At 47.9% G+C, this 25,803-nt stretch overlaps 1 protein-coding gene across 4 annotated transcripts in view; it reads right to left on the bottom strand.

Annotated features, from left to right (window-relative positions):
* Positions 1-409: 409 nt before the first annotated feature.
* Positions 410-25,803, bottom strand: part of SPOCD1 (SPOC domain containing 1) — a 28,187-nt gene continuing 2,793 nt past the window's right edge. The window contains exons 3-16 of one of the 4 annotated variants that reach the window (XM_015133875.3): positions 11,678-11,719; positions 10,459-10,635; positions 10,036-10,158; positions 9,828-9,882; positions 9,421-9,505; positions 8,457-8,616; positions 8,223-8,339; positions 6,612-6,737; positions 4,119-4,230; positions 3,742-3,892; positions 3,283-3,433; positions 2,641-2,730; positions 2,169-2,355; positions 410-1,231 (exon numbers count right to left, since the gene is read on the bottom strand). In XM_015133875.3, coding sequence (XP_014989361.2) covers positions 582-1,231; positions 2,169-2,355; positions 2,641-2,730; positions 3,283-3,433; positions 3,742-3,892; positions 4,119-4,230; positions 6,612-6,737; positions 8,223-8,339; positions 8,457-8,616; positions 9,421-9,505; positions 9,828-9,882; positions 10,036-10,158; positions 10,459-10,635; positions 11,678-11,719 — 2,226 coding nt within the window. In that variant the 3' untranslated portion in view covers positions 410-581. The remainder of the gene's footprint in view (positions 1,232-2,168; positions 2,356-2,640; positions 2,731-3,282; positions 3,434-3,741; positions 3,893-4,118; positions 4,231-6,611; positions 6,738-8,222; positions 8,340-8,456; positions 8,617-9,420; positions 9,506-9,827; positions 9,883-10,035; positions 10,159-10,458; positions 10,636-11,677; positions 11,720-25,803) is intronic. The other 3 variants (XM_077964778.1, XM_015133881.3, XM_077964785.1) reach the window with 3 other exon arrangements.

Raw genomic sequence — 25,803 nt, 5'->3', positions numbered from 1 at the left:
AATAGGGTGGAGGTATGTACTGTCCTTCCCCATCTAGTCAAAGGAAAAAGATCTTAGTATTAACTGAAAAATTTAAAAACCACTGCAACTTGCTCTTTTTTTCTCTCTAGCAATCGCTTGATGTCTGTGATCCTCCAAAAGGCTCTGTCCATTTCTCTCTCCACCCCCAACCTTGGTCCTACTGTCTTTCCCACCACTTCCTCTTCCTTCCAGTTCAGAATTACTTGCAAAATGCCTCCAGAAACTACCGTGGCAATAGCTGTGCCCTGGGGCACAGTGATGGTTCAGGACCTCAGATCAGCAATGAGCAAGGCTGCACATTTGTGCACAAGACACTCACTGACACACCCACCCAACCATCAGACCAGGACCAGGGGCTCTCCTGACCAGCTAGCAGATGCAATCCCAATTTTGCCAAATTCTTTATTGAACAAAAAAATCAACAGCAAACACTGTCAAACAAGAAGCTCAAACAGGGCAGGTGGGTAGAGCTAACCATCCTCTCCTTGCAGCCCCGTCTCTCTGGAACAGGCTTGAACACTAGTGAGGGCATCAAAACCCATTCTGGTGGGTAAGGAGGGTCAGGCCTTTCTAGGGAAGGGACACTCAGAGCCAGCTTCATCTGTAATCCCCAAAGAGGAGTCAGGGGCTGGGCCAGGGGGCTCTGGAGCTGCAAGGGGGCTGGACAGACACTGCAGAGGGCAGGAAATGGAGCTCTTGTCCTGGGGGCACAGTAAGGCTTGGAGCTGGTGACTCATAGTCACCAGGGATTCGAGGTGCTGGAGCAGGGCTTGGTGGGGACAGGAGTCCCTGTGGAGGTGCTGGCCACGGCCAAAGCCATGACCAGCTGGTGCTACTGAATAGGGATGCTGGGACTGGCGCAAGTCTGGTTCTGGGGGCCATTGCCCTCGCCCAGGACCCTGCCAGGTTTCAGGCTCTGGCCAGAGCCTCCCCCTGCCTCTGGGGGGCCTCTGCCAAGCACAGATTCCCCTTGGAGCTATACTGCCCCTGCCCTGGCTCTGCTGCCAGGCACCTCCTGGGGGAGGGGTGCCCTTCAGGGGCACATTCGGCCTCCTGTCATCTGGCTGGTAGTATCTCTTCTCCACCTTACTGTTGAAGGAGACCATCTTTTGAACCTTCCCCAGCCAGAGGCTGGACCCTGCTGTGTCTGGAAGCCCTTCCTTGGGGAGCAGCACAGCCAGCAACAGACTTGAGTGAGTGACCTCCAGACCTGGGAAAAGAAGAGGGGAGACAGGAAGAGCCCAAAGGCCTGTGAGGGAGAACTGTGTTCAGCTTAGCTGCAGCAGATCTGGAGGCTAGATCCCAGGAAGGGCTTCTCCGCAGTGAGATGGGGCCCATGAGATGCTGGGAAAAGTAAGTGGGAAGATGGGACTGTCTTAGAAGATTTGAGCTCTGTGGGATTAAGGCTCATCCGGCTGAGGCTGGGATATGGATGGTTTGACCTGAAGACTCTACAGACTCAAAGTCTACCTCATTGTCTCAGGACATGGAGCGTCGAAAGGCCAAGCGCTTTGCTCAGGAGTGGGTAAAGCCCCACCGCCACCCTCGCTGCTTTCCGGAGCCACACCGTGGAGGGTGTCTGTGCACAGAGGCCGAGCTTGGTCCCCCCGCGGCTGTGGTGAAACCTCTCTCCCTCCTCTCTGAGGTGACAGTTACAGTCAAGTGTGTGTAGGTCCTGCCTCTGTCCTGCTGCCTGGGTGTCCCAGGAGTTTCTCTTCAAGGGTGCCTACCTTGAGAGGCAGTGTGGTGTGGTGGTTAGGGGCCAGGTTTCTGAAGCCATGTTGCTTGGGAGTGAAGCCCAGTTCTGCTACTGACTGGCTGTGTGACTTTCGACAAGTCACTTGCCTTCTTCCTCCCTCAGTTTCTCCGTCTATGAGATGGAGAGTCTAGTCTAACAGTACCATTCTCATAGAGTGATTTTGAGACTACAAGAATTCGTCTAGGTAAAGCTTTTAGAACAATGGCTGGCACGCAGTTCATGATATCCAAGCATCAGCTATTGCTGTCATTGTTCTCACATTTGCCTGGTTGGGTAAGGAGTTCCCTTCTGAGATGTGCCTGCCTCTGCTGGGTAACTGTGTCAACCGTGCCTGGTCTGGTCACCAAATGAGCAGAGGCAGGGTCTGGTATGGGGACTGGGCACTCACCTGGGCCCCCCAGAGGGCGCAGCCTGGTGGGCAGGGGCTGGAAGGCAGGCAAGGGCAGCAGGACCATCCCCATGTGCTCCACAGAGGCCAGGCCATGGCGCTGCCTGTCATTGAGGTACGAGTAGAGAAGGCGGCAGTTCTGGGTGTCCCGGGCCCCATGTGGGCACAGTCTGATCACGCAGACGTCCTGAGGTGGCAGGAGGAGAGCAGCTGTAAGTGCAGTCATCCTCTGCTCCTGCCAACACCCCTGGGCTCCCTGAAATCTGAGAACCCCATAAGAAAGTATGTCCCCATCTTCCAGAGGAGGAAACAGAGGGACCTGCCCAGGGTCACACAGTGAGTCTGCAGTCACTCTGGGAACTAGAGCCAGATATCCAAGCCAGGCCTCTGCTCTGGAAATGGAGAGGGAGGGGGCACAAGGGTGGGAGTAAGGTGCTAGGAAAAGAAGGGATACCCAAGAGTGGGCAGTTACCTTGGCCTCGGCTGGGCAGATGCTGGCCAGAAGGTCCCAGACAGTGTTGGAGGGGATGCAGCCTGCCGAGCGGATCACGGTGGGCAGAGCCTGGGGGCAGGAAGGATGGCCAGTCAGCCCCCCAGCTTCCCACCACTCAGGGTGGACGCATTCCCAGCCACCTGGAAGGTTGCAGCCTGTGGCAAAGATGGGCAGGCAGTATTCCAGTACCCTCGGTGGCTGCCCAGAAAGCTCTAATTGCCCCATGGAGGTCTGCAGCCTCTCCTGGCTAATCTACAACTTCTCCGAAGCCCCTCCCTCCCTCCTCTATCCTCTGCCCTCATCCAACACTTTAGCTGATCATTAAGTCACTCAACGATCACTCTTAAAACCCTCCTTTGGGCCCTTCTTGCTATGTGCTTTGGGTGACAAGGAGTCTTTCACCCTGTTTGTCTCTGTAGGAATGGGACCAACATCTCATTTACTCCCATGCCTCGCACAGGGCCAGGCACAGAGAGGAGTGTCCATGACTTGTTTTAGAATGTGAGGGGGAGGGGAGGGGAGGGGAGGGGAGGGGAGGGGAGAGGAAAGGAAAACAAAAGAGAGAGGCTGCCTAGGCTGGTCAGTGTGTAAGGGAGTCCCTGGCGAGGAAGGCAGGTGCACCTGGACGAGCCGACAGCTGTGTCCCGAGACCAGCTGGGCCCTGGCCCGGAACCGCTTGATGGAGAACATGTCCAGAACCCCTTCCCAGGGTGGCATGCAGGGCAGGGCCTTTGTGGGTGCAGCAGACACCTGGAGCTCAGATGGAGGAACCCTAGAGGGAGGGATAGAAGACAGAGCAGGCCATGAGGACTTCCCCAGCACCTCCTTTCTTTTCAGAGCAGATCCTGCGTCCCCACTGTGGGGACTGGAACATTGGCCCAAGCTTGGTCTTGTGCAGGGGGCAGCCAGGAGGCTGGGATGATTAGTTCCATTGCACAGATGGGGAAAATGAGGCTCCCAAGGGAGGGAAGACTTGCCCAAGGCCACACAGAAAAAGCCAGTGCTATGTCTGTTGCCCCAGCTGGTGGCCTCCCGCTCAGCCCTGCTGGGTTATCCACCTCCTTGCTCCCAACCCCACACCTGTCCTGTGGTTCTGTGGGAGGCATCTCCCTGGCTTTGGGCATCTCTGGAGCAGGCATAGGAGTTTGGCTTAGGGCTTTCTGGAAGATATTGTCCCCACAGCTCTTGGCGGCTTTGGAGGAGCCTAGCAGCTCATTCAAGGACTCCCGGTCTACAAATAGCAGAGGCAGGAGCTGAAACAAGGGCAGCAGTGGCACTGAAGCCAGTCCAGGGCTTTAGAGCCAGGGTTGAACCAGGTGCTTTTCTAGGTGACCTGGGGCACAGGCACCCCCGCTCTGCCACCCTCTCCCCAGGCCACAAATCCCTGTTGCTGCTGAACTGCATGCTCAGCCCCAGCCTGGCCGCCACCCCTGCACCCCTCCCGTGTCCCCTCCCACCCATGCAGATGCGGCAGTTGGGGTCTAGGAAGTGGTGGTCATGCTGCCCCGTGGTATCCTCTGATGCGATGGGCAGGGCCTGTGGGCTGCAGTCCATGAACACCTGCGGTCCCTGGGAGGCAGAAGACAGAGGGGTAGGCTGAGAAGGTGGCTGGGGATGCCAGGAGCCCTCCATGGGTAGAGGGCCCCAGGATGTGGTTTATTTTTCTCAATAATAAATGTTGTTTTATTACGAAAATACTGTGAACTCATAAAGAAAATTTGGAAAACACCAAAACTTGAAAATTAAAAAGAAAATCCCTTCTTGTCCCACCACTCAGAGACCACTGTTGATATTCTAGGTATTCCTTTATAATCTTTTTCTTTTGTTATTGTTTTTTGTTTGTTTGTTTTTTTGGTTTTTGGTTTTTTGTTGTTGTTGTTTGTTTTTTGAGACGGAGTCTCGCTCTGCTGCCCGGGCTGGAGTGCAGTAGCTCAATCTCGGCTCACTGCAACCTCCACCTCCCAGGTTCAAGCGATTCTTCTGCCTCAGCCTCCTGAGTAGCTGGGACTATAGGCGTGCACCACTACGCCCAGCTAATTTTTGTATTTTTAGTAGAGACAGGGTTTCACTATGTTGGTTGGCTAAGATGGTCTTGATCTCTTGACCTCATGATCCGCCTGTCTCGGCCTCCCCAAGTGCTGGGATTACAGGCGTGAGCTACCGCACCCTGCCCTTTATAATCATTTTCTATACACGGGGCTTGGGGGTCCTTTTCCTAAAATAGCTGGGATAAAATATTCAACTTAGTGTTCTCTTTTTGTCCACTAATAATAGCAGAGGCGTTTGTCACGTCATATAGTCCCCATAGACACTGCTGTGATGGGGTGAGACTGGAGTGGACACCTCACCTCTGTTGCTATGCATTTGGGTCATTTCCAGGTTTTTACTATTACTAAATAGCAGTGAGGACATTTTTGTGCAGAAAGTAGTTTCCTAAACTTTAAATTATGTCCTTAGGATAAGATTTCAGAAGCAGATGACAGAATCAGGGATAAGGAACATTTTAAAGACTCTTGACGTCTATTGCCAAATCACTTTTTTTCCTCATACTAGAAATAGCTTTAAACATAAAACAATCATTGCTTTAGGACAATTTAAGAAGATTTTGAAACTCTACTCTTATCAACCACCTCCAGAACAGTCTCAAAGCACAGGCTTTGGAGTCAGACAGGATGGGTTCAAATCTCAGCTTCCCCACCACACATATGTGACCTTGTGTAAATGGCGTCAGGTTCCGCACCCCAGAAATGGCCAGGGAATAGCACCGATCTCCTAGGCCATTGTGAGATGTAAATGAGACACTGCTTGTAAAGGGGCACATAGCAGGTGTTCAATAAACAGTAAAGATTGTTATCATGTGTTATTTTCCCCTCCCCTCCCCTCCCACCTCCTCTCTCTCTTCCTCTCTGGGGCTATCTAGGTTTTTCTCCTATATTGCCTTCAGTTTGTTCAGGGAATACAAACTGATTTAGACTGGGGAGCAGCCACACCCCTTGGGGCTCCTCTTGGCACAGGTAGAAGTTCTCCCAATCGTTGGCCTGAATATTAGTGGTAGGAGTGGGGAGCAGGGATTTCTGTCTGTTCACTGTCACTTCCCCAGTGCCTAGAACCGTGCCTGGCACCTGGTAGGTGCCCATAAATGTACTGACTGACTGAATATAGTTCAAGGGACCTGCCCTGCACCCCTCTCCTGAACACACAGCTAATGAGACCCAGGTGAACATCTGACGCACACAACACTCAACTACAGCCAGAGTGGCCTTCTGAGAATGACCGAAGGGAGCCAAGGGAAAGTTCTAATCAACTGCAGGAGTCTGAGATGATGGCTTCACGGATTCTGGGGCTGCTGAGTCACCATGTCAGGCTATGCGCAAGCCGGGGCCAAGGGGGAGGAAGGAGCAGGATGGACATAAGGATGGAGCAGACCCTCGGCGCCAAGACCCCTAGACTCTTGTCACTCCTGTTGGCTTTCCAGGTCTGAGGACAAGTTCCAGGAGGCCCTCTGGATGGACTGCCAGGGCACCGGGTGGTTCCCTGCTTGGAGCATCCCTAAACCAATCCACTGAATACAGTGGGTCTTCATTCCTTCCATCTGAAAAAGTCACTGCCTGGAACAGCGTAGCCTGCTGCTTCCCAGCAGAGGTCTGGGCAGAATGCCTGAGGTTGGGGATGACTATGATGATGGGACTTAATGCCACTCATGTGGGGACCTTGGGGTAAGGCCAAAAGGAGGAGGACCGACAGTGACAAGGCACTGGCAGGCCTGTGCCAGCAGCACTGTCCCACCCCATGTTCCCCTATGCATTAAGGATCGCGGTCCCTACTTTATCACAAACAAAGTGGGCCTCAGAGCAGTCAGGTGACATGCCCAAGGCCACACCGCTGGTGAGGCGAGGCGTGGGACCCCCAGGCATGGGCTCTGCCCAGCACCAGGTCACGCTCCAACTTACCACCAGATCCTCCAGGGTCAGCGTCTGGTCCACGTCCCGCTGGATCTCCACTTCGCCCTTGTGGGTCATTTTGGAGGCTGGAAGTCTACACGGCTCCTTCTGTTGCTGCTCAATGATATTCAGGCCCTGAAGAGGCGGAGCAGCCCAAGCTGAGCCCAATTAGGGGACCTCTGGCCATCAAAAGCCCAAGTGCTCACTTTCCTCCCTTGAGGCCCCTCTCTTGTGGTTCCCCTCTCCTCAACACTTCTACTTCCATCATGCCCTTCCCCTGGGAAGCCCTCCACCCTTAGCGCTACCTCTCCATATTCCACTGATTCACCCTTCAAGTCCTGCCTCCTCCAGGAAGCCTTCCTAGATTTTGCTTTCACCCCAGGTCAGTTCAACCTCTGACTGTACCTCATCCTCTTCTGGGAAGGGTGTGGTGTTGCTGAAAGAGTGCAGGCTCTGGAGTTCCCACTGGGCCATTAATAAAATTCATAAGATGGTATGGCCTGGGGCAAGCCCTTAGCTGCTCTAAGCCTCAGTTTATCTGTTCTGTAGGAATTTAATTAAAAGCACTATATTAAACAACATATATAGAGTGCTTAGCCTGGAACATGGCTCATAGTAAATGCTAGTTGTGAGTCTTACTGTCGATCAATGTCACTCTACCTGCAATGCTTCCCGAAAACCTGTCTCTCCTTTTCTAACAACCCCTGGAGGACAGGGGGTCTGCTCCTCTCTGGGGGGATCAGCCTCGTGGGCATGAGATCTGTGCAATCACTCAGGGCCCCGCACTTAGGAGGCCCACGCTTGGTTTAGCACTCTGTTGTCACCTTGGAATTCTCAGCAGTTGTTGAACAAAGGGCCCCACATTTTCATTCTGCACTGGCTCCCGCAAATTACAAAGGCGGTCCTGATCCCTGGCCCCCACAAAGCCTGGACAGAAGCTCAGCCTCTAGTGGACAGATTCACCTGATGGACTCTGTTTATTCATTCTAATCAGTTCGGTGTCTTCCAGAGCAGGGGCTGGAGTGCCTCACCCCATCCCAGTGGCCTCAGCCCCTAAATCAGTCCCTTCTTCTCTCACTGGGCCACCAACAAATATGAGGTGAGCATTCTCCAAAGCCCGCTCAGTGCCACAGCTTCCCTGTCCCAGAGCAGACCCCAGGCAGGGAGAGACCCACGGCCACAGGGTACATGGGGACACAGCTGTGAATCCTGGGGGCTATGGGGCCCCTCCCTCAACCTGGGGTACCAGGAAGACCTCCAGTCTTTTCCAGGGCATCTGAAGCTGGGATAGGAAGAGAGGTACCTCAGGACTCCAGACTCCAGGTCTCACCACAGTCCTCCCCCAGCCCCCGACCCCACAGTCCAGCTCCATTGAAAACCAAGTGTGTCACATCTCTACCAAGCTCTCCATCCCCAGTCCCTTACATTTCCACCCCTTCTCCTGTTTCTCTTGTGGGGAGGGTCTCTCTGACTCCCTGTCTGCCTTCTCCGTTTCCTTGTTTCTGTCTTTCTGAATTCCTCCTCCCTCCTTCCCTGTCTCTGTCTCTCCCTCTTCCAACCTCAGGCCACCCACACTGCCCCCACATCCCCTCACCCATCCTGACTGGGCTTAGCACTCACCCTTTTCTCCTCCTGGTCCCGCCAGCGGGCCAGCTCCTGGGGGGCCAGCTGCATCGAGCTCATCCGTACCAGGTCGTAGTGGGTGACATCTCCATGAACCACTTTGAGAAACAAGTCCTGTGGGGGTAGGGGGCAAGGCTGCACCATACCCTGAAAGAGCTCCCCCACTCCAGCATCCTGCAGGGGCTCTGAGATTCAGAGAGGGGACCCGGCCCAGCCCAAAGCCCTGCTCACCAGGTTCCTGGGGTCCCGCAGGTTGAACAGCAGGCTGCGGTACTTGGTTTTGTACCGGCCGTTGGTGCCTTGCGTCAGGTCCCAGAGGGCTGCCTCAATGCCAGCAGCGATGCCCTTCACCACCTCCTCACTCAGCACCAAGTCTGGGAGCTCCCGAAGGCTGTAGAGGCCAGGGCAGGGCGGGGGGCACTGAGCCCAGGAGGCTCTCCAGGCACTTCATCCCAGAGGGAGGCAAATGGGTGGGCAGCAGGGTCTGGGCCAACTTGTTCCTGTCATGGGTGTTTCCCTGCAGGAACCTACTTATTCTCATCCCTACTCTGTGAGGAGGAAATAGGATCATTCGCCTTTTACAGATGGGGTTACTGGGGCTCAGAGAAAATAAGGGGCTTACTCACAGCCGTGTAATTAGTGGCAAAAGCAAGATTTGAAACCCGATTGTCTGACTCGCCAGCTCATGACCCATCTCTGGCCCACGGGATGCATGGAGGGGAGGAAGCTGGGATCAGGTCAGAGTAAGGCAGGAGTCAGGGGGAGGGAACGGAGCCCTGGCCCTCGGTGTCATCTGTCATTGACTTGCTATGTGGACTTTGCAAAGTCTGACCCCCTCTGGGCCTTGGTCTCTCCATCAGCAAATGAGAGCTCTGGGCTCAGATCTCTGAGCCGCTCCCAGCACAACCTCTCACTGTGTGAAAGTATTTGCTGCGGGTGATATTGACGTGGATGGACCTGAGCCGAGGCTGAGAACTGCAGCAGCTGAGTGGGGAAGCACAGCCTTAAAGCCAGAGAGATCCAGCTTCAAATTTCAGCTCTCCACTGGCTCTTTGTGTGGGCAAGAGACCTGGCACAGCTACCAAACAGGGTTAGCCAGACACCCAGAAGCCCTTAGAACGTGGCAAGGCCCTGGAGATGGGGGCATGTGAGGGCGGCCCTTGGGATGTCAGGGGAGTGGGGAGCAAGGTCTCACCGAGTCCACAGCACCTCCTGCATGGAATGGACAACAGTGCCCCGCACCCCGATATACAGGGATGGCTTCTCCTGTTGGAGCTGAGCTGTGGGGAAAGAGTGTCACAAGCTCCCAGGGGTGCCCAGGGGGAAGGGGAGGGGGCTGACTCAAGACTGACGGGCTTAGGCAGACCGGAGAGGGGTCCCACCCTCGAAGACCTAGACCCCTCCCTCTATCCATCTGGGAGCCAAGACCAGGCAGCCAGTGGCCCCCACCCCTTTGGGGAGGAGCTACAGGCTGATGGGATGTGGGGAAAGAAGAGTCGTAGCAGGGGCTGGGGCCAGGAGCTGGGCCCTTGTCCTCCCCAGACCCCAACAGTCTCTGGAAGCCAGGGGCCAGCAGAGGAGGCTCCCTCCAGGGCCCTTCACCTGAGTCCTCTGCCCGCTCCAGCAGAGGCTCCTCTTCAGCCTCCATTGGGCCACTCTGTGGGGGAGGTGTGAGGAATTGAGGCTGTTCTGGTGGGCCCAGCCTTCCAGCCCAGGGGACACTGCTTCCTCTAGTCACCTCCCCACTCCCATATCCTCCCTGACCCATGCTCCAATGAAGGAGGCACGTGGCCAGGGCAGAAGCACTCACCTGGGGACACGCAGGGTCCGAGGTGGGGTCGCCAAGGGCCAGGGAACCGCTTCTTGGAGGGTAGAAGGGGTGAGAGAGGCCACCAGGGTCCCCTGCTGTGCCTCCTGGAGGAGGCTGGAAAACCTTGGGGCAGGGAGCAGACAAGCTAGTTAGCTGGAAATGGAGGCCAGGGACTGTTCCCTCCCCAGATGCACTGGAGGCCCAGCCCCTCCCTCCGCCAGTCCACCCTGAATTCAGAGCTGCAGAAGGAAGTACACATGGAGCCCAGGCCAGGCATGCAGGCTGGGGTCTAACCCTGCCTCTGGCTATTCTGAATGACCGCAAGCAAGTGGCACCCTCTGTCTAAGCCTCAGGGACATCTCTGTGAATCAGGTGTGAAGGTGCCTCTCCCAGCAGGATTAAATGGCATCGCTCGTTCCGTACCTGGCACCCAGCGGGGCCCTGCGCCATGGGCCTCTTCTTTCTTCTGAGCCTCTGGGCAGGTGAGGGTGAGCTGACCTCCATCAGGTCCTCCAGAACCTCCAGCTTTGGCGGCAGCTGCCCCCCTGCCTGGCCGTGGCTGACGGCCCCCAGGAGCTGGATCACTGGCCCGGAACCCCGCTACGAGGGAGATCGCACTTCAGAAGCAAGCAGGGCCAGCCACTGTCCCCGCCTTCAGAGTGCTCACCTCACCTGTAATTGTAATCTCCCACTGGACTATAAGCTCCTTGAGGATAGAGAATACGCCTGTCTTGGTTCCCCCTGAATTCCCAATGCTTGGAAAAGGCCTGGCACATAGTGTTCAGTGAATGCTTGCGACCTGGCTAGCCTCTGTCCCAAGAGAGGAGCCTGTCTCCATCCCCATCCTTTCTCAACTTCCCCCTTAACCCCCAGTCACATTCACAGTTAGCTGGACTCTGTGCCAGGACCCTCTCACCCTCCTTCTGACCACAGATGCATCTCATCAGAAGGGACACGCCTTGTTCTGACTCCACCTCCTCCTGTTCAAAGCTCTGTCGTGACCCTTTCAGGGGTCACTGACTTGTCTGCCTCTCCCTTGAAGCAGCCAAATGTAGTCATCTGTAAGGCTTACACTCTGTAAGGCTGCTGATCACTCCTCTATTGCTGATTAAAGAAATCCTTTCATGACCATTTCAAGGTGCACAGATTTTGTTCTTCTAATGAACTATGGAGTCTATCCTGCTCCCCTTTTTGCTATGGCTGCCAGGAAGCTCAGTGTTAACTTTGAGCCTGGCAGGTGTACCTTTACAGGATTGGTAGAGAGTAAGGTGTTATTGTAACAAGATCCCCCTTCTCCTTCCTCTTTTCTTGCTTTCTTTAGGCTTTTAGCCCATTTTAAGTGTGTTTCAATTCTTTTCACTTATTGCAAACCATAGGGGATTGTTTTAAAAGTAGGTGAGTCTGAAGACTAATAATCCTTGAATGAATGATCATGAAATGGTCAGGTTCCAAGGTCTGCAGGAAACTAAAAGTCTAAGATCCAACATTACAACATTATAGAGGGAGAGGAGCACTAGGATCCACTGGGGCAGGGCAGGCTGGGTGGGGGTAGGATCTCCACATCTACTGTGGAGGAGCCCTGCCACTCCACCCCACCTGAGGAAACGGAGGAAGAAAGCAGTAATAAAACGTAAAAACCTACGTAACACACAAGCTTCACTCCATGGGGTATTTTCACTTCCTCCTTGGAGAGAAAGAGGATGCAGAGATTAGAATCCACAGGACCCAGCCACCCCATGGCAGGGAATTCACAAAAAGAAGACATTCTTGTTGAAAGGGTATGTGTTCAGTGTTCACTGAGTTGTACTTATAGCAAAAAAGTTGTCCATCAAAGGGAAAATGGTTAATTAAAAAAAGTCCATCAGGCTGGGTGTGGTGGCTCACGCATGTAATCCCAGCACTTTGAGAGGCCGAGGTGGGTGGATCACCTGAGATCAGGAGTTCAAGACCATCCTGGCCAACATGGTGAAACCCCATCTCTACTAAAAATACAAAAATTAGCCAAGCATGGTGGCAGGCACCTGTAATCCCAGCTACTCGGGAGGCTGAGGCAGGAGAATCACTTGAACCCAGGAGGCGGAGGTTGCAGTGAGCCAAGATTGCACCACTGCACTCCAGCCTAAGCAACAGAGTGAGACTCCGTCTCAAAAAAAAAAAAAAAAAAAAAAAAGGCCCATCAAAGGGAAATGGTTAATAAATGGTGACACTTTGCACTACGAATTCTATGTGGCTTATAAAGGGTAAGGAAGTCATCATAAAAATTACCACTTGTTGAGGGCTTGTGAAGTATCTGACCCCACAGGAAGCACATCATTCATGCTATTAAGGTCTCAGAACGACACCATGAGGTATATACTATTTGTATCCCCATTTTACAGATGAAGAAACTGAGGCTCCGAGAGGATGTGAAAAGTCCTATAGCTGCTAAGCTACAGAGCTAGTATTAGAACCTAGCTCTGTCTGACTCCAAAGCCCAAGCACTTAGCTGTGGGGCTATGTGGAGACATGGAAAGATTCATGGAAAGATGTCATGAAGTATTATTGGGAGAAAAAGAAAAAATAGGTTACAGAACAATATCTGTTGCATAAACCCATTTATGTACATATATATCTATAGATACATAATAGAGGTTATCTCTGGGGAATGAAATTCCAGGGAGACTTTGACTTTCTACTTGTAGACACTTGGGTATTCATGTTATTCAAAATGAGCATGTATTTCTTTTACAACCAGAAACATAGTTTTTATTAAAAACAAGTTAAGAACAATACGTGTGGTATGCTATCATTCGTGTTACAGGCAGAATGAATTTTAAAATTTGTATTTGCTTGAATACGCATAAAATATCACAGGAAGTATCTGCAAAAACCTATATAACCCAGGCTGCCAGTAGGGAAGCGACTGGGTGCCGGGAAAGATGAGTTTCACTTTTTTTGTTTTTTTGAACCATGGAAATGAATCAGCCTTTCAAAAAAGTAAACTGAGAAAGAGGGAGAAAAAACAAAGAAAACAGGGGTGTGTGAAGAAGAGCAACAGGAAAAATATCAGGACCAGCCCTTCACAGTTCAAAGCCTTCTGGCTGGCCCGTCTCAGGGGTCCTAACGTCCACGTTGTGAGGCTCCAAAACAACAGGCAGGAGAATGAGGCGAGCGAAGGATTATCAGACCAGAATACAAACTACGTATGTATAGTAAGTTTGAAGAAATAAAAGGAGGACACGAACACATGAGTGAAGGACAAAAAAAACTACAAAAAACAACCAGGCAGATTTGATCAGGAACCAAACACAACTTCTGGGAATGAAAAATGTAACAATCCTAATTAAAATTTAAAAACTCAATATATAGGTTTACTAGCATATTAGATGCAGCTGAAAAAATTAGCTAACTGGACAACACATTTAAATAAATTATCCAGAATCTTCACACAGACACTGTGAAGCACTAAGAGACACATCACGCCTGTAATCTCAGCACTTTGGGAGGCCGAGACAGGAGGATTGCTTGAGGCCAGAAGTTCGACAGCAGCCTGGGAAACACAGCGAGACCGTCTCTACAAAAACAAGAAAAAAAAAAACCAGCCAGGCGTGGTGTTGTGTACCTGTAGTCCCAACTACTCAGGGGGCTGAGATGGCAACATTGTTTGAGCCCTAGAAGTCAAGGCTGCAGTGAGCAGTGATCATACCACTGCACTCTAGTCTGGGTGACACAGCAAGACGCTGTCTCAAAATAAAGGAAAGGAGAGGGGAGGGGAAGGGAGGGGAGAGAAGGAAGGAGGAGGAGTGGGGGGAAAGAAAGAGAGAGAGGGAAAGAGGGAGGGAGAGAAGGAGGGAGGGAGGGAGGGAGGGAGGGAGGGAGGGAGGGAGGGAGGGAGGGAAGGAAGGAAGGAAGGAAGGAAGGAAGGAAGGAAGGAAGGAAGGAAGGAAGGAAGGAAGGAAGGAAGGTCGGTCTAAAGTTCCAGAAGCAGAGAGGAAAGAGAATGGGTAGAAGCAGTGTTTAAAGAAATAGGGCTAAGAATTTTTCAAAATTGATAAAAGACAAAAATTTACACATTCAAAAAGCTCAGTGAATCTCAAACAGAATAAATAAAAGGAAATTCATACCTAGACACATCAACACTCATGATAAGGAGATTCTTACACGCATAAAGAGAAAAAATAATACCTAACACTTGAATAGCACTTAAAATGTGCTTTGTCTGTGGCGAGTGCTTTACATATTAGTTAACTTAATCCTCACCACAATCTTATGAGGTACTAGTACTATTATCTCCCCCATTTTACAAAAGAGGAAACTAAGGCACACAGAGGCACAGGGAGGTTAATCACCTTGCCCAGTGTCTCACAGCTAGAAAACCAAAGGGCTGGGATTTAAATCCAGGCAGTCTGATTCTAGAGGCCATACCTTCGACTACTATTCTATGATCCCATTCACCAAAATACATTTTACCTATAAAGGAATGGCGATTAGACTAACAGCTACTTTCTCAATAGTAATAATGAAAAGCAAAACATAGAAAAATAGTATTTTCAATGTGCTTAAAGAAAATAACTATCAATTGTGCACCCAGACAAAATACTTTTCAAGAATAAGAAAGAAATAAAGATATAGAAAAAAATCGAGAGCTGTTATTTTTCTTGATAATTTTGTTTTGCTCAATAAACAAAATGCTAAAAGATAAACCTGAGGCAGAAGGAAGGAAAAACAATCCCAGATAGAAAAGCTGAGACAAAAGGAAGAATTTTGAGCAAAGAAAATGATGAAGATGGGCGGGCGCGGTGGCTCACGCCTGTAATCCCAGCACTTTGGGAGGCCGAGGTGGGCGGATCACAAGGTCAGGAGATCGAGACCACAGTGAAACCCCGTCTCTACTAAAAATACAAAAAATTAGCCGGGTGCGGTGGCAGGCGCCTGTAGTCCCAGCTACTCAGGAGGCTGAGGCAGGAGAATGGCGTGAACCCGGGAGGCGGAGCTTGCAGTGGGCCGAGATCGCGCCACAGCCTGGGCGACAGCGCGAGACTCCGTCTCAAAAAAAAAAAAAAAAAACAAAATGATGAAGATGTTGTTAAATCCAAACAAACACTGATTGTATGAAACTATAATAACAGTGTGTAATTTGGGGATTTAAAAAAAAAGAGCTGGGCGCCGTGGCTCACGCCTGTAATCCCAGCACTTTGGGAGGCCAAGGCGGGCGGATCATGAGGTCAGGAGATCGAGACCATCCTGGCTAACACAGTGAAACCGCGTCTCTACTAAAAATACAAAAAATAGCCGGGCGTGGTGGCGGGTGTCTGTAGTCCCAGCTTCAGGAGGCTGAGGCAGGAGAATGGCGTGAACCCAGGATGCGGAGCTTGCGGTGAGCCGAGATTGTGCCACTGCATTCCAGCCTGGGTGACAGAGCAAGACTCCGTCTCAAAAAAAAAAAAAAGAGATAGGACCAATTTACTGGATAACAACAACATACAAATTGGAAAGGTACACACTTGGAAGTAGAGCATTCCAAGATCCCTATATCATTTTGGAGGAAGATAAACATTGTAACTACCTTTATACTTTGATAAGTTAGCTATTTGTGCTCAAATTTCTTTCTTTTCTTTCTTTTCTTTTTCTTTCTTTTCCCTTCCTTCCTTCCTTCCTTCCTTCTTTCCTTCTTTCCTTCTTTCTTTCTTTCTCTTTTTTTTTGAGATGGAGTCTCGCTCTGTCGCCCAGCCTGGAATGCAGTGGCATGATCTCAGCTCACTGCAACCTCCACCTCCCGGGTTCAAGCGATTCTCCTGCCTAGGTCTTCCAAGTAGCTGGCACTACAGGCGCCCGCCACCACATCTGGCTTTTTTTTTTTTTGTATTTTTATTAGAGACAGGGTTTCACTGTGTTAGCCAGGATGGTCTCAATCTCCTGACCTTGTGATCTGCCGGCCTCAGCCTCCCAAAGTGCTGGGATCACAGGTGTGAGCCACCAAGCCTGGCCTGTACTCAAATTTCTAAGAGAACCACCAAAAAAATATAAACTGAGGATAGGAAACATCTAAACTACTGAGGGATAAAAAGGAGTAAGAAAAAATAATCCAAAAGGAGGCAATGAAAGGGAGAAAGCGCCAAAATGCAAAACATACGCAAAGCACAAAATAGGCCGGGTGCGGTGGCTCATGCCTGTAATCCCAGCACCTTGGGAGGCTGAGGCGGGAGGATTGCTTGAGCTCAGGAATTCGCGACCAGCCTGGCCAACATAGCCAGACACTGGCCCTACTAAAAAAAATTTTTTTTCAAGAGCCAGGCACAGTGGCATGCACCTGTAGTCTCAGCTACTTGGGAGGCTGAGGTGGGAGAATTGTGAGCCCAGGAGATCAAAGCTGCAGTGAGCTATGATCACGCCACTACACTCTAGCCTGAGCAACAGCAACAGAGTGAGACTGTCTCAAAAAAAAGCACAAAATAAAATGGTAGGAGTAGATGTAAATAAATCAGTAACCATAACAAATGTAAATGAACTAATACTTCAGAAAAATACAAAAATTATCAGACCTTTAAGGAAAGAAAATACAATTATAAAATCTTCATGAGACCCATTTCTAAGACATAATGATGCAAAAAGGTTAAAATAACAAAATGGAATAATATATGGACAGGCAAATCACCAACCAAAATAAAGCTTTGTAGCTATATTAACAATCAGATAAAACAGACTTTAAGGCAAAAAATCATTAGAGGCAAAGACTTGACTACATAATGATATGTAGTTTTACCAGGAAGCTATAACAACTCTAAACTTATAAGCATCTAATAGCATAAGCTCAAAAACTATAAAGCAAAAAATGGTAGAACTATAAGCAAAAAGACAAATCCACCATGATAGCACAAAAATTTCATGTATCTCTCTAACTATTGATAAATAAAGCTAACAAAATAATCAGTAGGAATAAAAAATAATTAATGAAATCAACAAGCTTAATCTGTACATATTTATAAATATACACTGAATATTAATCCTAATAACTAGATAATACATATTCTTTTCCAGTATATGTAACATATATATATAAAAATTGAGCAAAGCCTGGGCCAAAAAGCAAATATTAACACATTTCAAAAGACTTTTTTAGCTTAGCACTGCCCAACAGAAACAGAAGCCACATGTATACTTTTAAATATTCTGGTAGCCACATTTTAAAAAGCAAAATTAATTTTGTATTTTATTTAATTCACTATGTCCAATATATTATCATTTCAACATGTAATTGATAGGAAAACTTTTTTTTTTTTTTTTTTGAGACGGAGTCTCACACTGTTGCCTAGGGTTGGAGTGCAGTGGTGTGATCTCGGCTCACTGCAATCGCCGCTCCCCAGGTTCAAGCAATTCTCCTGCCTCAGCCTCCTGAGCAGCTTGTATTACAGGTGCCCACCACCACACCTGGCTAATTTGTTTGTTTGTTTGTTTGTTTGTTTTCAGTAGATACAGGGTTTCACTATGTTGGCTAGGCTGCTCTCAAACTCTTGACCTTATTATCCGCCTGCCTCGGGCTCCGAAAGTGCTGGGATTACAGGCGTTGAGGCACCTCGTCCAGACATAAACAACTCTTAATGAAATGTTTGCATTTTTTTGTACTAAGTCTTTGAAATTCAGTGTATATTTTACACTTATAGTACATCTCAATTTGGTCTAACCAGATTTCAAGTGCTTAATAGATACAAGTGGCCAGCGGCTATCAGACTGGATAACTCAGATAAAGACCAACTTCTCAGACCACAATATTACTAAGTTAGAAGGCAATAAAGGCAAAAGCAACAAAAGATTAGTTTGGAAATTAAGAAATACACTTTTAGCCGGGCGTGGTGTCTCATGCCTATAATCCCAGCACTTTGGGAGGCCAGGTGGGCGGATCACCTAGGGTCAGGAGTTTGAGACCAGCCTGGCCAATATGGCGAAACTCCATCTCTACTAAAAATACAACAATTAGCCAGACGTGGTGGCAACTGTTATCTCACCTACTCGGGAGGCTGAGGCATGAGAACTGCTTGAAGCTGGGAGATGGAGGCTGCAGTAAGCCAAGATAGCACAACTGCACTCTAGCCTGGGGGATAGAGCTAGACTCTGTCTCCAAAAGAAAAAAAAAAAGAAAAGAAATAAACAAACTTTTAAAGAACACACAGGTCAAAGAAAAATTGTGATTAAAAATGATAAAATATTGAGATTGAATGATAATAAGACTGTATGTAAATTCTATGAATGCAGCAAAAGCGATAATTAAAAGGTTCCTTTACAGCTTTAAATGACTTATTACAAAGGAAAAAAGGCAGAAAACTAATGAACTAAGCATAATTTTTAAGACTTTATAAATAGTAGCATAAACTGAAAGGAAGGCGACATTGACAACATACAATGGAGAGGATGAACAAACCAAAAATCGGTTCTTTGAAAAAACTGACAATTCTCTGACAAGATTGATTAAGGAACAGAGAGGAGGTATAACTAGCTAATATTTGGAATGTATAATTACAAATGCACAGTCCTTAAAGAGGCTATTGTGAAATACTGTATGCCAACATGCCAATAAATTTAAAAACTCAGATGAAACAAATAGACATCTAGAAAAGTATAACTTACCAAAATTGATTCAAGAGAAAAACAACACTGGATAAACCTATAGCCACAAGATAAATTGAATTCATACAGAAGGAAACACCTTCCTTAAAGAGAACATCAGTCCATACTTTTTTTTAACCAGCCATTCTATCAAAATGTCCAAAGAACAAATAATTCCGATCTTAATTACATTATCCCAAAGAATAGGAAACAAAAAGATAATCCACAATTCATTCTATGAAGCTAGCAAAACCCTGATACCAAAATCCCAGAAGGGTAGTAGGAGAACAAATCATTTCAGGCCAGTTAATTCACCCACTGAAAACCCCAAACAAAACATGAAATTGAATTCACAAAATATGGAAAAGATATAGCATTACCAAATTGGGTTTGTTCCAGCAAGGCAAGAACTTAACATTCAAAAAAGCTTAATATTTAAAAAAAACCCCACTAACTCCTTAAATTAATGTTAATAAATTCGAGGATAAACATCATATTATTATCTCAGAAATGGAAAAAACATATTTGATTAAATGCACTGTGCAATAATAATAATTGTAAATATTGTAATTGTAAAAATTATAATAATAATTGTAAATAATTAGCAAACCAGGAAGAAAGGGAGTTTCCTTTACCTGATAAAGAGCATCTATATAAAAAACATAGCAAGTGTCATACTTAAGGTGAAATGATGACCACATTTCCTTTAAAATCCAGAACAAGTCATGGGTTCCTTGCTATCACCACTTCTATGCAACATTATACTAACAGTCTTAGCTAGCACAATAAGGAAAGAGAAGGGAAGAGAGATGTAAAGAATTGGAAAGGAAATAACAAAAACTGTCATTTGTCTACATACGATTGTCTACACAGAAAACAAACAAAATCTAAATAGATAAATTATATAGATTAATAAAAGCAAGATTTCTGGATGCAAAAACAATAAACAAAACTCAATTGTGTTTTTACATGGGAGAAAGTGTAGAAATGCAAAACATATGCAAAGCACAAAACAGACCGAGCCTAGTGGCTCATGCCTGTAATCCCAGCACTTTGAGAGGCCGAGGCGGGTGGATCACCTGAGGTCAGGAGTTCAAGACCAGCCTGACCAATATGGTGAAACCCCATCTCTACTAAAAATACACAAATTAGCCGGGTATGGTGGTGGGTGCCTGTAGTCTCAGCTACTTAGGAGGCTGAGACAGGAGAATTGCTTGAACCCAGGAGGTAGAGGTTGCAGTGAGCTGAGATCACACCACTGCACTCTAACCTGGGTGACAGAGCAAGACTTCGTCTCAAAAAAAAAAAACATATATATATATATAAAATATATACACATATATATAAAATATATATCTATACACATATACACACACATATATATAAAATAGCATCAATAAATATAAAGTAGTACAAGGAGACATGTACCTTCTGATGGAAAGAACACACCACCAACCTATGAAGTAGTTTGGGCTAAAAACTGCATCCAATTCTAATCAAACCTCTACATTCAACCACCAGTTCACAGCTTAAAGCGAAGACAGAGGAACATGTTTAACTAAACTACAGCGATGCAAAAATTACAGTGATGCAAAAATAAGAAATTAGGACAATCTAATTTCTTCACACACAAAAAAAAAAGACTGCAAGAAAAAACAAGATATGGAGGGAGAACCTATAGTTTAAAAGGCTTAAAAGAAACATCAACCAATCCCAAAGTGTGGACCTTATTACTATCCTGACTTTAAAAAGACAAGTTATAAAAATAAGTTGTTGGCCAGGTGCGGTGGCTCACGCCTGTAATCCCAACTCTCTGAGCAGCCAAGGTGGTCGGACTGCTTGAGCTCAGGAGTTTGAGACCAGCCTGGAAAACATGGCAAAATCCCATCTCTACAAAAAGTACAAAAATTGGCTGAGCGTGGTGGCACATGCCTGTGGTCCCAGCTACTCAGGAGCCTGAGACAGAAGGATCGCTTGAGCCCAGGAGGTGGAGGCTGCAGTAAGCTGAGATCATGCTACTACAGCCTGGGAAATAGAGCAAAACTCTGTCTCAAAAAAAATTAATTAATTAATTTTTTAAAAATTTGTCATCTTTATGAAACTATTGCAAATTTGGATATTAAGTGAATATTTGCTGATTTTCAGGCAAGATAACACATGGTGGCTAGGGTTAAGTGTGAGTACAAAAGGGTTCATTCCAGGGGGTAATTCCAGCACTTTGGGAGGCTGAGGCAGGTGGATCACCTGAGGTCAAGAGTTCAAAACCAGCCTGGCCAACATGGTGAAACCCCGTCTCTATTAAAAATACAAAAAAAATTTAGCCAAGCGTGGTGGCGGGTACCTCTAATCCCAGCTACTCAGGAGGCTAAGGTAGGAGAATCACTTGAACCCGGGAGGCAAAGGTTGCAGTTAGCTGAGGTCGCACCACTGCACTCCAGCCTGGTAAGGGAGCGAGACTCCATCTCAAAAAAAAAAAGAGAAAAATTTTAAATTAGCTGGACATGCATGGTGGCACTTACCTGTAGTCCCAGCTACTTGGGAGTCTGAGGCAGGAGGATTTCTGGAGCCCTAGGAGTTCAAAGCTGCAGTGAACTATGATCTTACCACTGCACTCCAGCCCGGGTGACAGAGCAAGACCCTGTCTCAACAATTAAAAAATGGCTGGGCGCGGTGGCTCACGCCTGTAATCCCAGCACTTTGGGAGACCAAGGCGGGCAGATCACGAGGTCAGGAGTTTGAGACCAGCCTGACCAACATGATGAAACCCCTTCTCTACTAAAAATACAAAAATTAGCCAGGCGTGGTGGCGGGCGCCTATAATCCCAGTTACTCAGGAGGCTGAGGCAGGAAAATCACTTGAACCTGGCAGGTGGAGGTTGCAGTGAGCTGAGATCATGCCACTGTACCCCAGCCTGGGCAACAGACGGAGACTCTGTCTCAAAAAAAAAAAAAAAAAAAAAAAAAAAAAAAAAAAAATCTCCTCCTACAAATCAATAAGGAAAAGTTAAACAACAAAAACTTTTTAAGGAAAAGACTTAACAAGAATAATCAAAATTCATGAAAAGATGCTCCTTAGTAAGAGGGCAGTGAAAATTGAAACAACGTTAAGACACTGCAGCATATCTCCATTTCAGCAAAAATCCCAAGTCTGATAACTATCAAGGGTTGGCGAAGATGAGAAGTCACTGGAACATTCATACACTGCTGATGGGGGTGTACACTGTTTCAACCACTTTAGAAAACATCTGGCACTGTTTAAGTTGAAGATGTGTGCACCCTATAACCTAGCAATTCCACCCCGGAAAATATTCCCTGGAGATACTCTTGCCCATATGTTCCAAAACCCATACAAAACTATAACTGCAGCACCAAATGTAGCAAAAAAAAAAAAACAAAAAACAAAAAACAAATGCCCACACGGAGTCAACAAATAAATTGGGGCATATTCATGCAGTGGGGATACTTGGTGCCAACACTTAGGAACTGTGTGATCTTGGGAAAGTTACTTAATCTCTCTGTGCCTCAGTTTTCTCATCAGTAACAAGAGGATAATACCAGTATTTACCTCATGGTGTTGGGGCAAGGATCATTATCATTATTCGAGACTTTTAGAACAGTGCCTGGAACAGAACAAGCTCTCTCTGTAAATGCTGGTGTTGATAAAGTTCCTTGGTCCCTGCCCTGGAGAAAGGCCATCCTGACACTCGACCATCCTGCAGGCTCTCCATTTCCATTCAAGCAATGTTGCCCTTGCTGGTCTCTCCCACCTGGTTCCTGTCCCACCTGTAACCCCCACCTACCTCTCCGCTCCTGCAACACTCCAAGCTGCCTCCTGCAATGCAGCCCTGCAGAGCACTGACCTCTTCCTAGCAAGCCTCTCCTACTTTCTCACCTGCTGAACACCTACTTCCCTCGCCCAGACCCAGTTCAGACAGCCCCCTCCTCTGCCCTCCCCTCCCCTCTGGATATCCGTGGTCCACTGGGCTTCAGTCTGTATTTCAATTCTCTGGTTAGTGGCTTTCTCCTCCCACTAGACTGTAAGATCCCTGGACGAGACCCCCTCCTTGTTCAACAAATTATAATAAAGCCCCATAAACACCCAAGTTATGCAGGACTGGAGTCAAATCCTGGCTCGGCCACTTACTCGGTATGTGCCCTGAGTGAGTCACTTAACTTCTCGGAATCCCAGTTTTCTTACTCAGTAAAATGGGGATATTAATGCTGACTTTTTTTTTTTCTTTTTTTAAGACAGGGTCTCGCTCTGTTGCCCAGGCTGGAAGGCAGCAGCACCAGCACAGCTTACCACAGCCTTGACCTCCTGGAATCAGGTGATCCTCTCACCTCAGCCTCCCGGGTAGCTGGAACTACAAGCACACGCCACCGTGCCCAGCTAATTTTTATATTTTTTGTAGAGACAGGGTTTTGCCACATTGCCCAGGATGGTCTCCTGAGCTTAAGCAATCCATCCACCTTGGCCTCCCAAAGTGCTGGGATTACAGGTGTGAGCCACCATGCCCGGCCGACATTGACCTTTAATGGTTAATGTGAGGATTAAATGAGATGACATACATGAAGCTCTCAGTCTATAGTAAGCACACTAATGAAACGAGCTCCTCTTAGGCTGCTCATCTGTTGGGAAGACACGCTCCTCCTTTACTCATCTCCTGACACCTCACAGCTGCAGACAGCATACCTTGAACCAGGGACTCTGGGTCAGACCAGAGGAGCTGTGTGCCTCCCTGGTGATGACGGGCGGACTGCAAGCAGCACAGGGTCATTGACAGAGCTGCCCTCCCCACACCCACTGCTCTCCTACCCACGGAGCAGCTCTAAACCTCACTGGCCACTGTGGGACCCAGGATGGACAAGAGGATGGCAGTCCCCCTCCCATCTCTCCTCCAAGAGTCTCTGGTTCATGCCAGAAGAATATAACATGGCCAGCCTCTGATATCAGACTCCTGGCAGTTCTGGGGCCCAGTTCATTCTCCCCACTTCATAGAGGAGGCAACTCAGATTCAGAGAAGGGACATTTCTAAATGTCTAAAGTCTTCTTGCAGCCAGGCGCGGTGGCTCACGCCTGTAATTCCAGCACTTTGGGAGGCCGAGGCGGCGGATCACCTGAGGTCAGGAGTTCGAGACCAGCCTGGGCAACATAATGAAATCCTGTCCCTACTAAAAATACAAAAATTAGCCGGGCATGATGGCCCACATCTGTAGTCCCAGCTACTCGGGAGGTTGAGGCAGGAGAATCCCTTGAAACCAGGAGGCGAAGGTTGCAGTGAGTCAAGATTGTTCCACTGCACTCCAGCCTGGGTGACAGGGCAAGACTCCACCTTTAAAAAAAAAAAAAGTAAATAAAAAAAAAATAGTAATAAAGTCTTCTTGCCACTGAGCTTAAGAAAAGTAAAAAAAAAAAAAAAAAAAAAAAAGTTAAACTCATCTAAATGTCTAAAGACAGGTCTAAAGTCACCCTGGAATAAGAGGCAGAGCTGGACCTTGAACCTCTCTGTCTGCCCCTGCTACAAGCCAGGCTATCTCCAGGGGAAGGTGCTAAGGCCCTAAATGGGGCTCCAGACCAGCCGGCACTGTGCCCCCCATTGCCCAGGCCCCACTCAGCCCTGTCTGCAACCACCCGCCCGTCCCTGTCACAGCCCAGACTCAATTCTTCTCCCTCAGCTGGTACTGGTTGTCATGGCAACGAGTTGTTTGGAAAGCTGTAGGATGATGGGCTGTGCCGCAGAGTCAAGGATGGAGCCTGGAGGAGCCAGCAGTCGTGGGCTGCTTCCAGTCAAGCCAGGCAGGAAGCTGGCTCCACCACCGCACTCAAACCAGCCCCCTCAAAGGCTGCAGACCCAGGAATCCCAATTCTGGGCATCTGGTCCAAATAAATCATGTGAAGAAGGGAGAAGCCAGATGCACAAGGATGGTCACCTCTGCATTACTTACAGCAGGACGAAATTGCTTATGTCGCTAACAGGTAACCCATTTGGGTATTTTTCTTGCACCAAGCACTGTGTTAAATGTCAAACATGTGTCATCTCATTTCATCCTCACCACCTCCCTAGGAGGTAAGTACTGTTCATACCCACATTTTGCAGATGAGAGAATTATACTTGAAAAGGTGAAGCCACTCACCTCGGTTGTTCAGACAGCGGCAAAGTCAGGACTGAATGTTAGCCTATTGGCCTCCAGGCTCATGCTCCTAACTAGACTACAGTGGTTAGAAATGAGAAGAGGAAGTCCCAGCCCTCATCCTGACAGCACCTGTGGCTGTGACAAATACATCCATAGACACTTATGACGCAGGGCTCAGGAAAAGATCAAATTCGGCAGAACAAGGTGAACCCACTGGGAAAGATCTTCAAATACTACAGAACTTACAAAACCAAGCAAAGTCCTGGAACAATAAGGCATAACAGGAACCTATTTATAGATAAAAAGACTTGATGCATAGTGGAAAACAGCTCACTGGTTCTATTTTACTAATTGGCTGTTTGGCCTTGAGTACTCATGTCACCTCTCAGAGTCTCAGTGTTCAGATCAGTAAAATGGGTATATGTCAATAGTGTCTACCTCATAGGATTGTTACAAAGATTGCAGATATATAAAGGGCTTAGCACAATATCCAGCACATGCTAAGCCAGATGCTGTTACAACTGTGCCAATAACACAGAAGATACACAGAGAAGGCAGTGCAGTGAGATCTCAAGACAGACCGCCTGGGCTTGTACCCTTGCTCCCATTCACCAGCTGGGTCTGTTACCTCACCTCCGTGGACGTCATGTGAAGATTAAATCAAAAACACCTAGCACATCATGCACATTCAATAAACGTGATGAAAATTCAACTATGTGAGAAATACGCACCAAAAACAAGTAGAGTCTTATTCTGCCTTTGGTGTATAAATGTTAGCTATGATTATTAATAAAATGATGATGACGATAAGGAAAAGAACAAAGGAAAGGGAAGTGGTGATATAGGGAACATAGCTGGGCACTGACTCCCTAGCTGTGTGAGCCTGGAGAATATTGTTAACCCTCCGAGCCTCAGTTTCCCCATCTGGTTATATGGGGCTAACGCCTATCTTACAGGGTAACTGTGAACACTAAAAGAAAAGCAAATTTAACACGAATTAAGCAATTTACCTTGTGCCTTGTGCTGTGCTAGGCACCTTTGTTTCTTTAAGAC

This window comes from Macaca mulatta, chromosome 1 (assembly GCF_049350105.2).
Source record: "Macaca mulatta isolate MMU2019108-1 chromosome 1, T2T-MMU8v2.0, whole genome shotgun sequence".
Taxonomy (NCBI): Eukaryota; Metazoa; Chordata; class Mammalia; order Primates; family Cercopithecidae; genus Macaca; species Macaca mulatta.
This window is presented reverse-complemented; position numbering and strand designations above follow the sequence as displayed.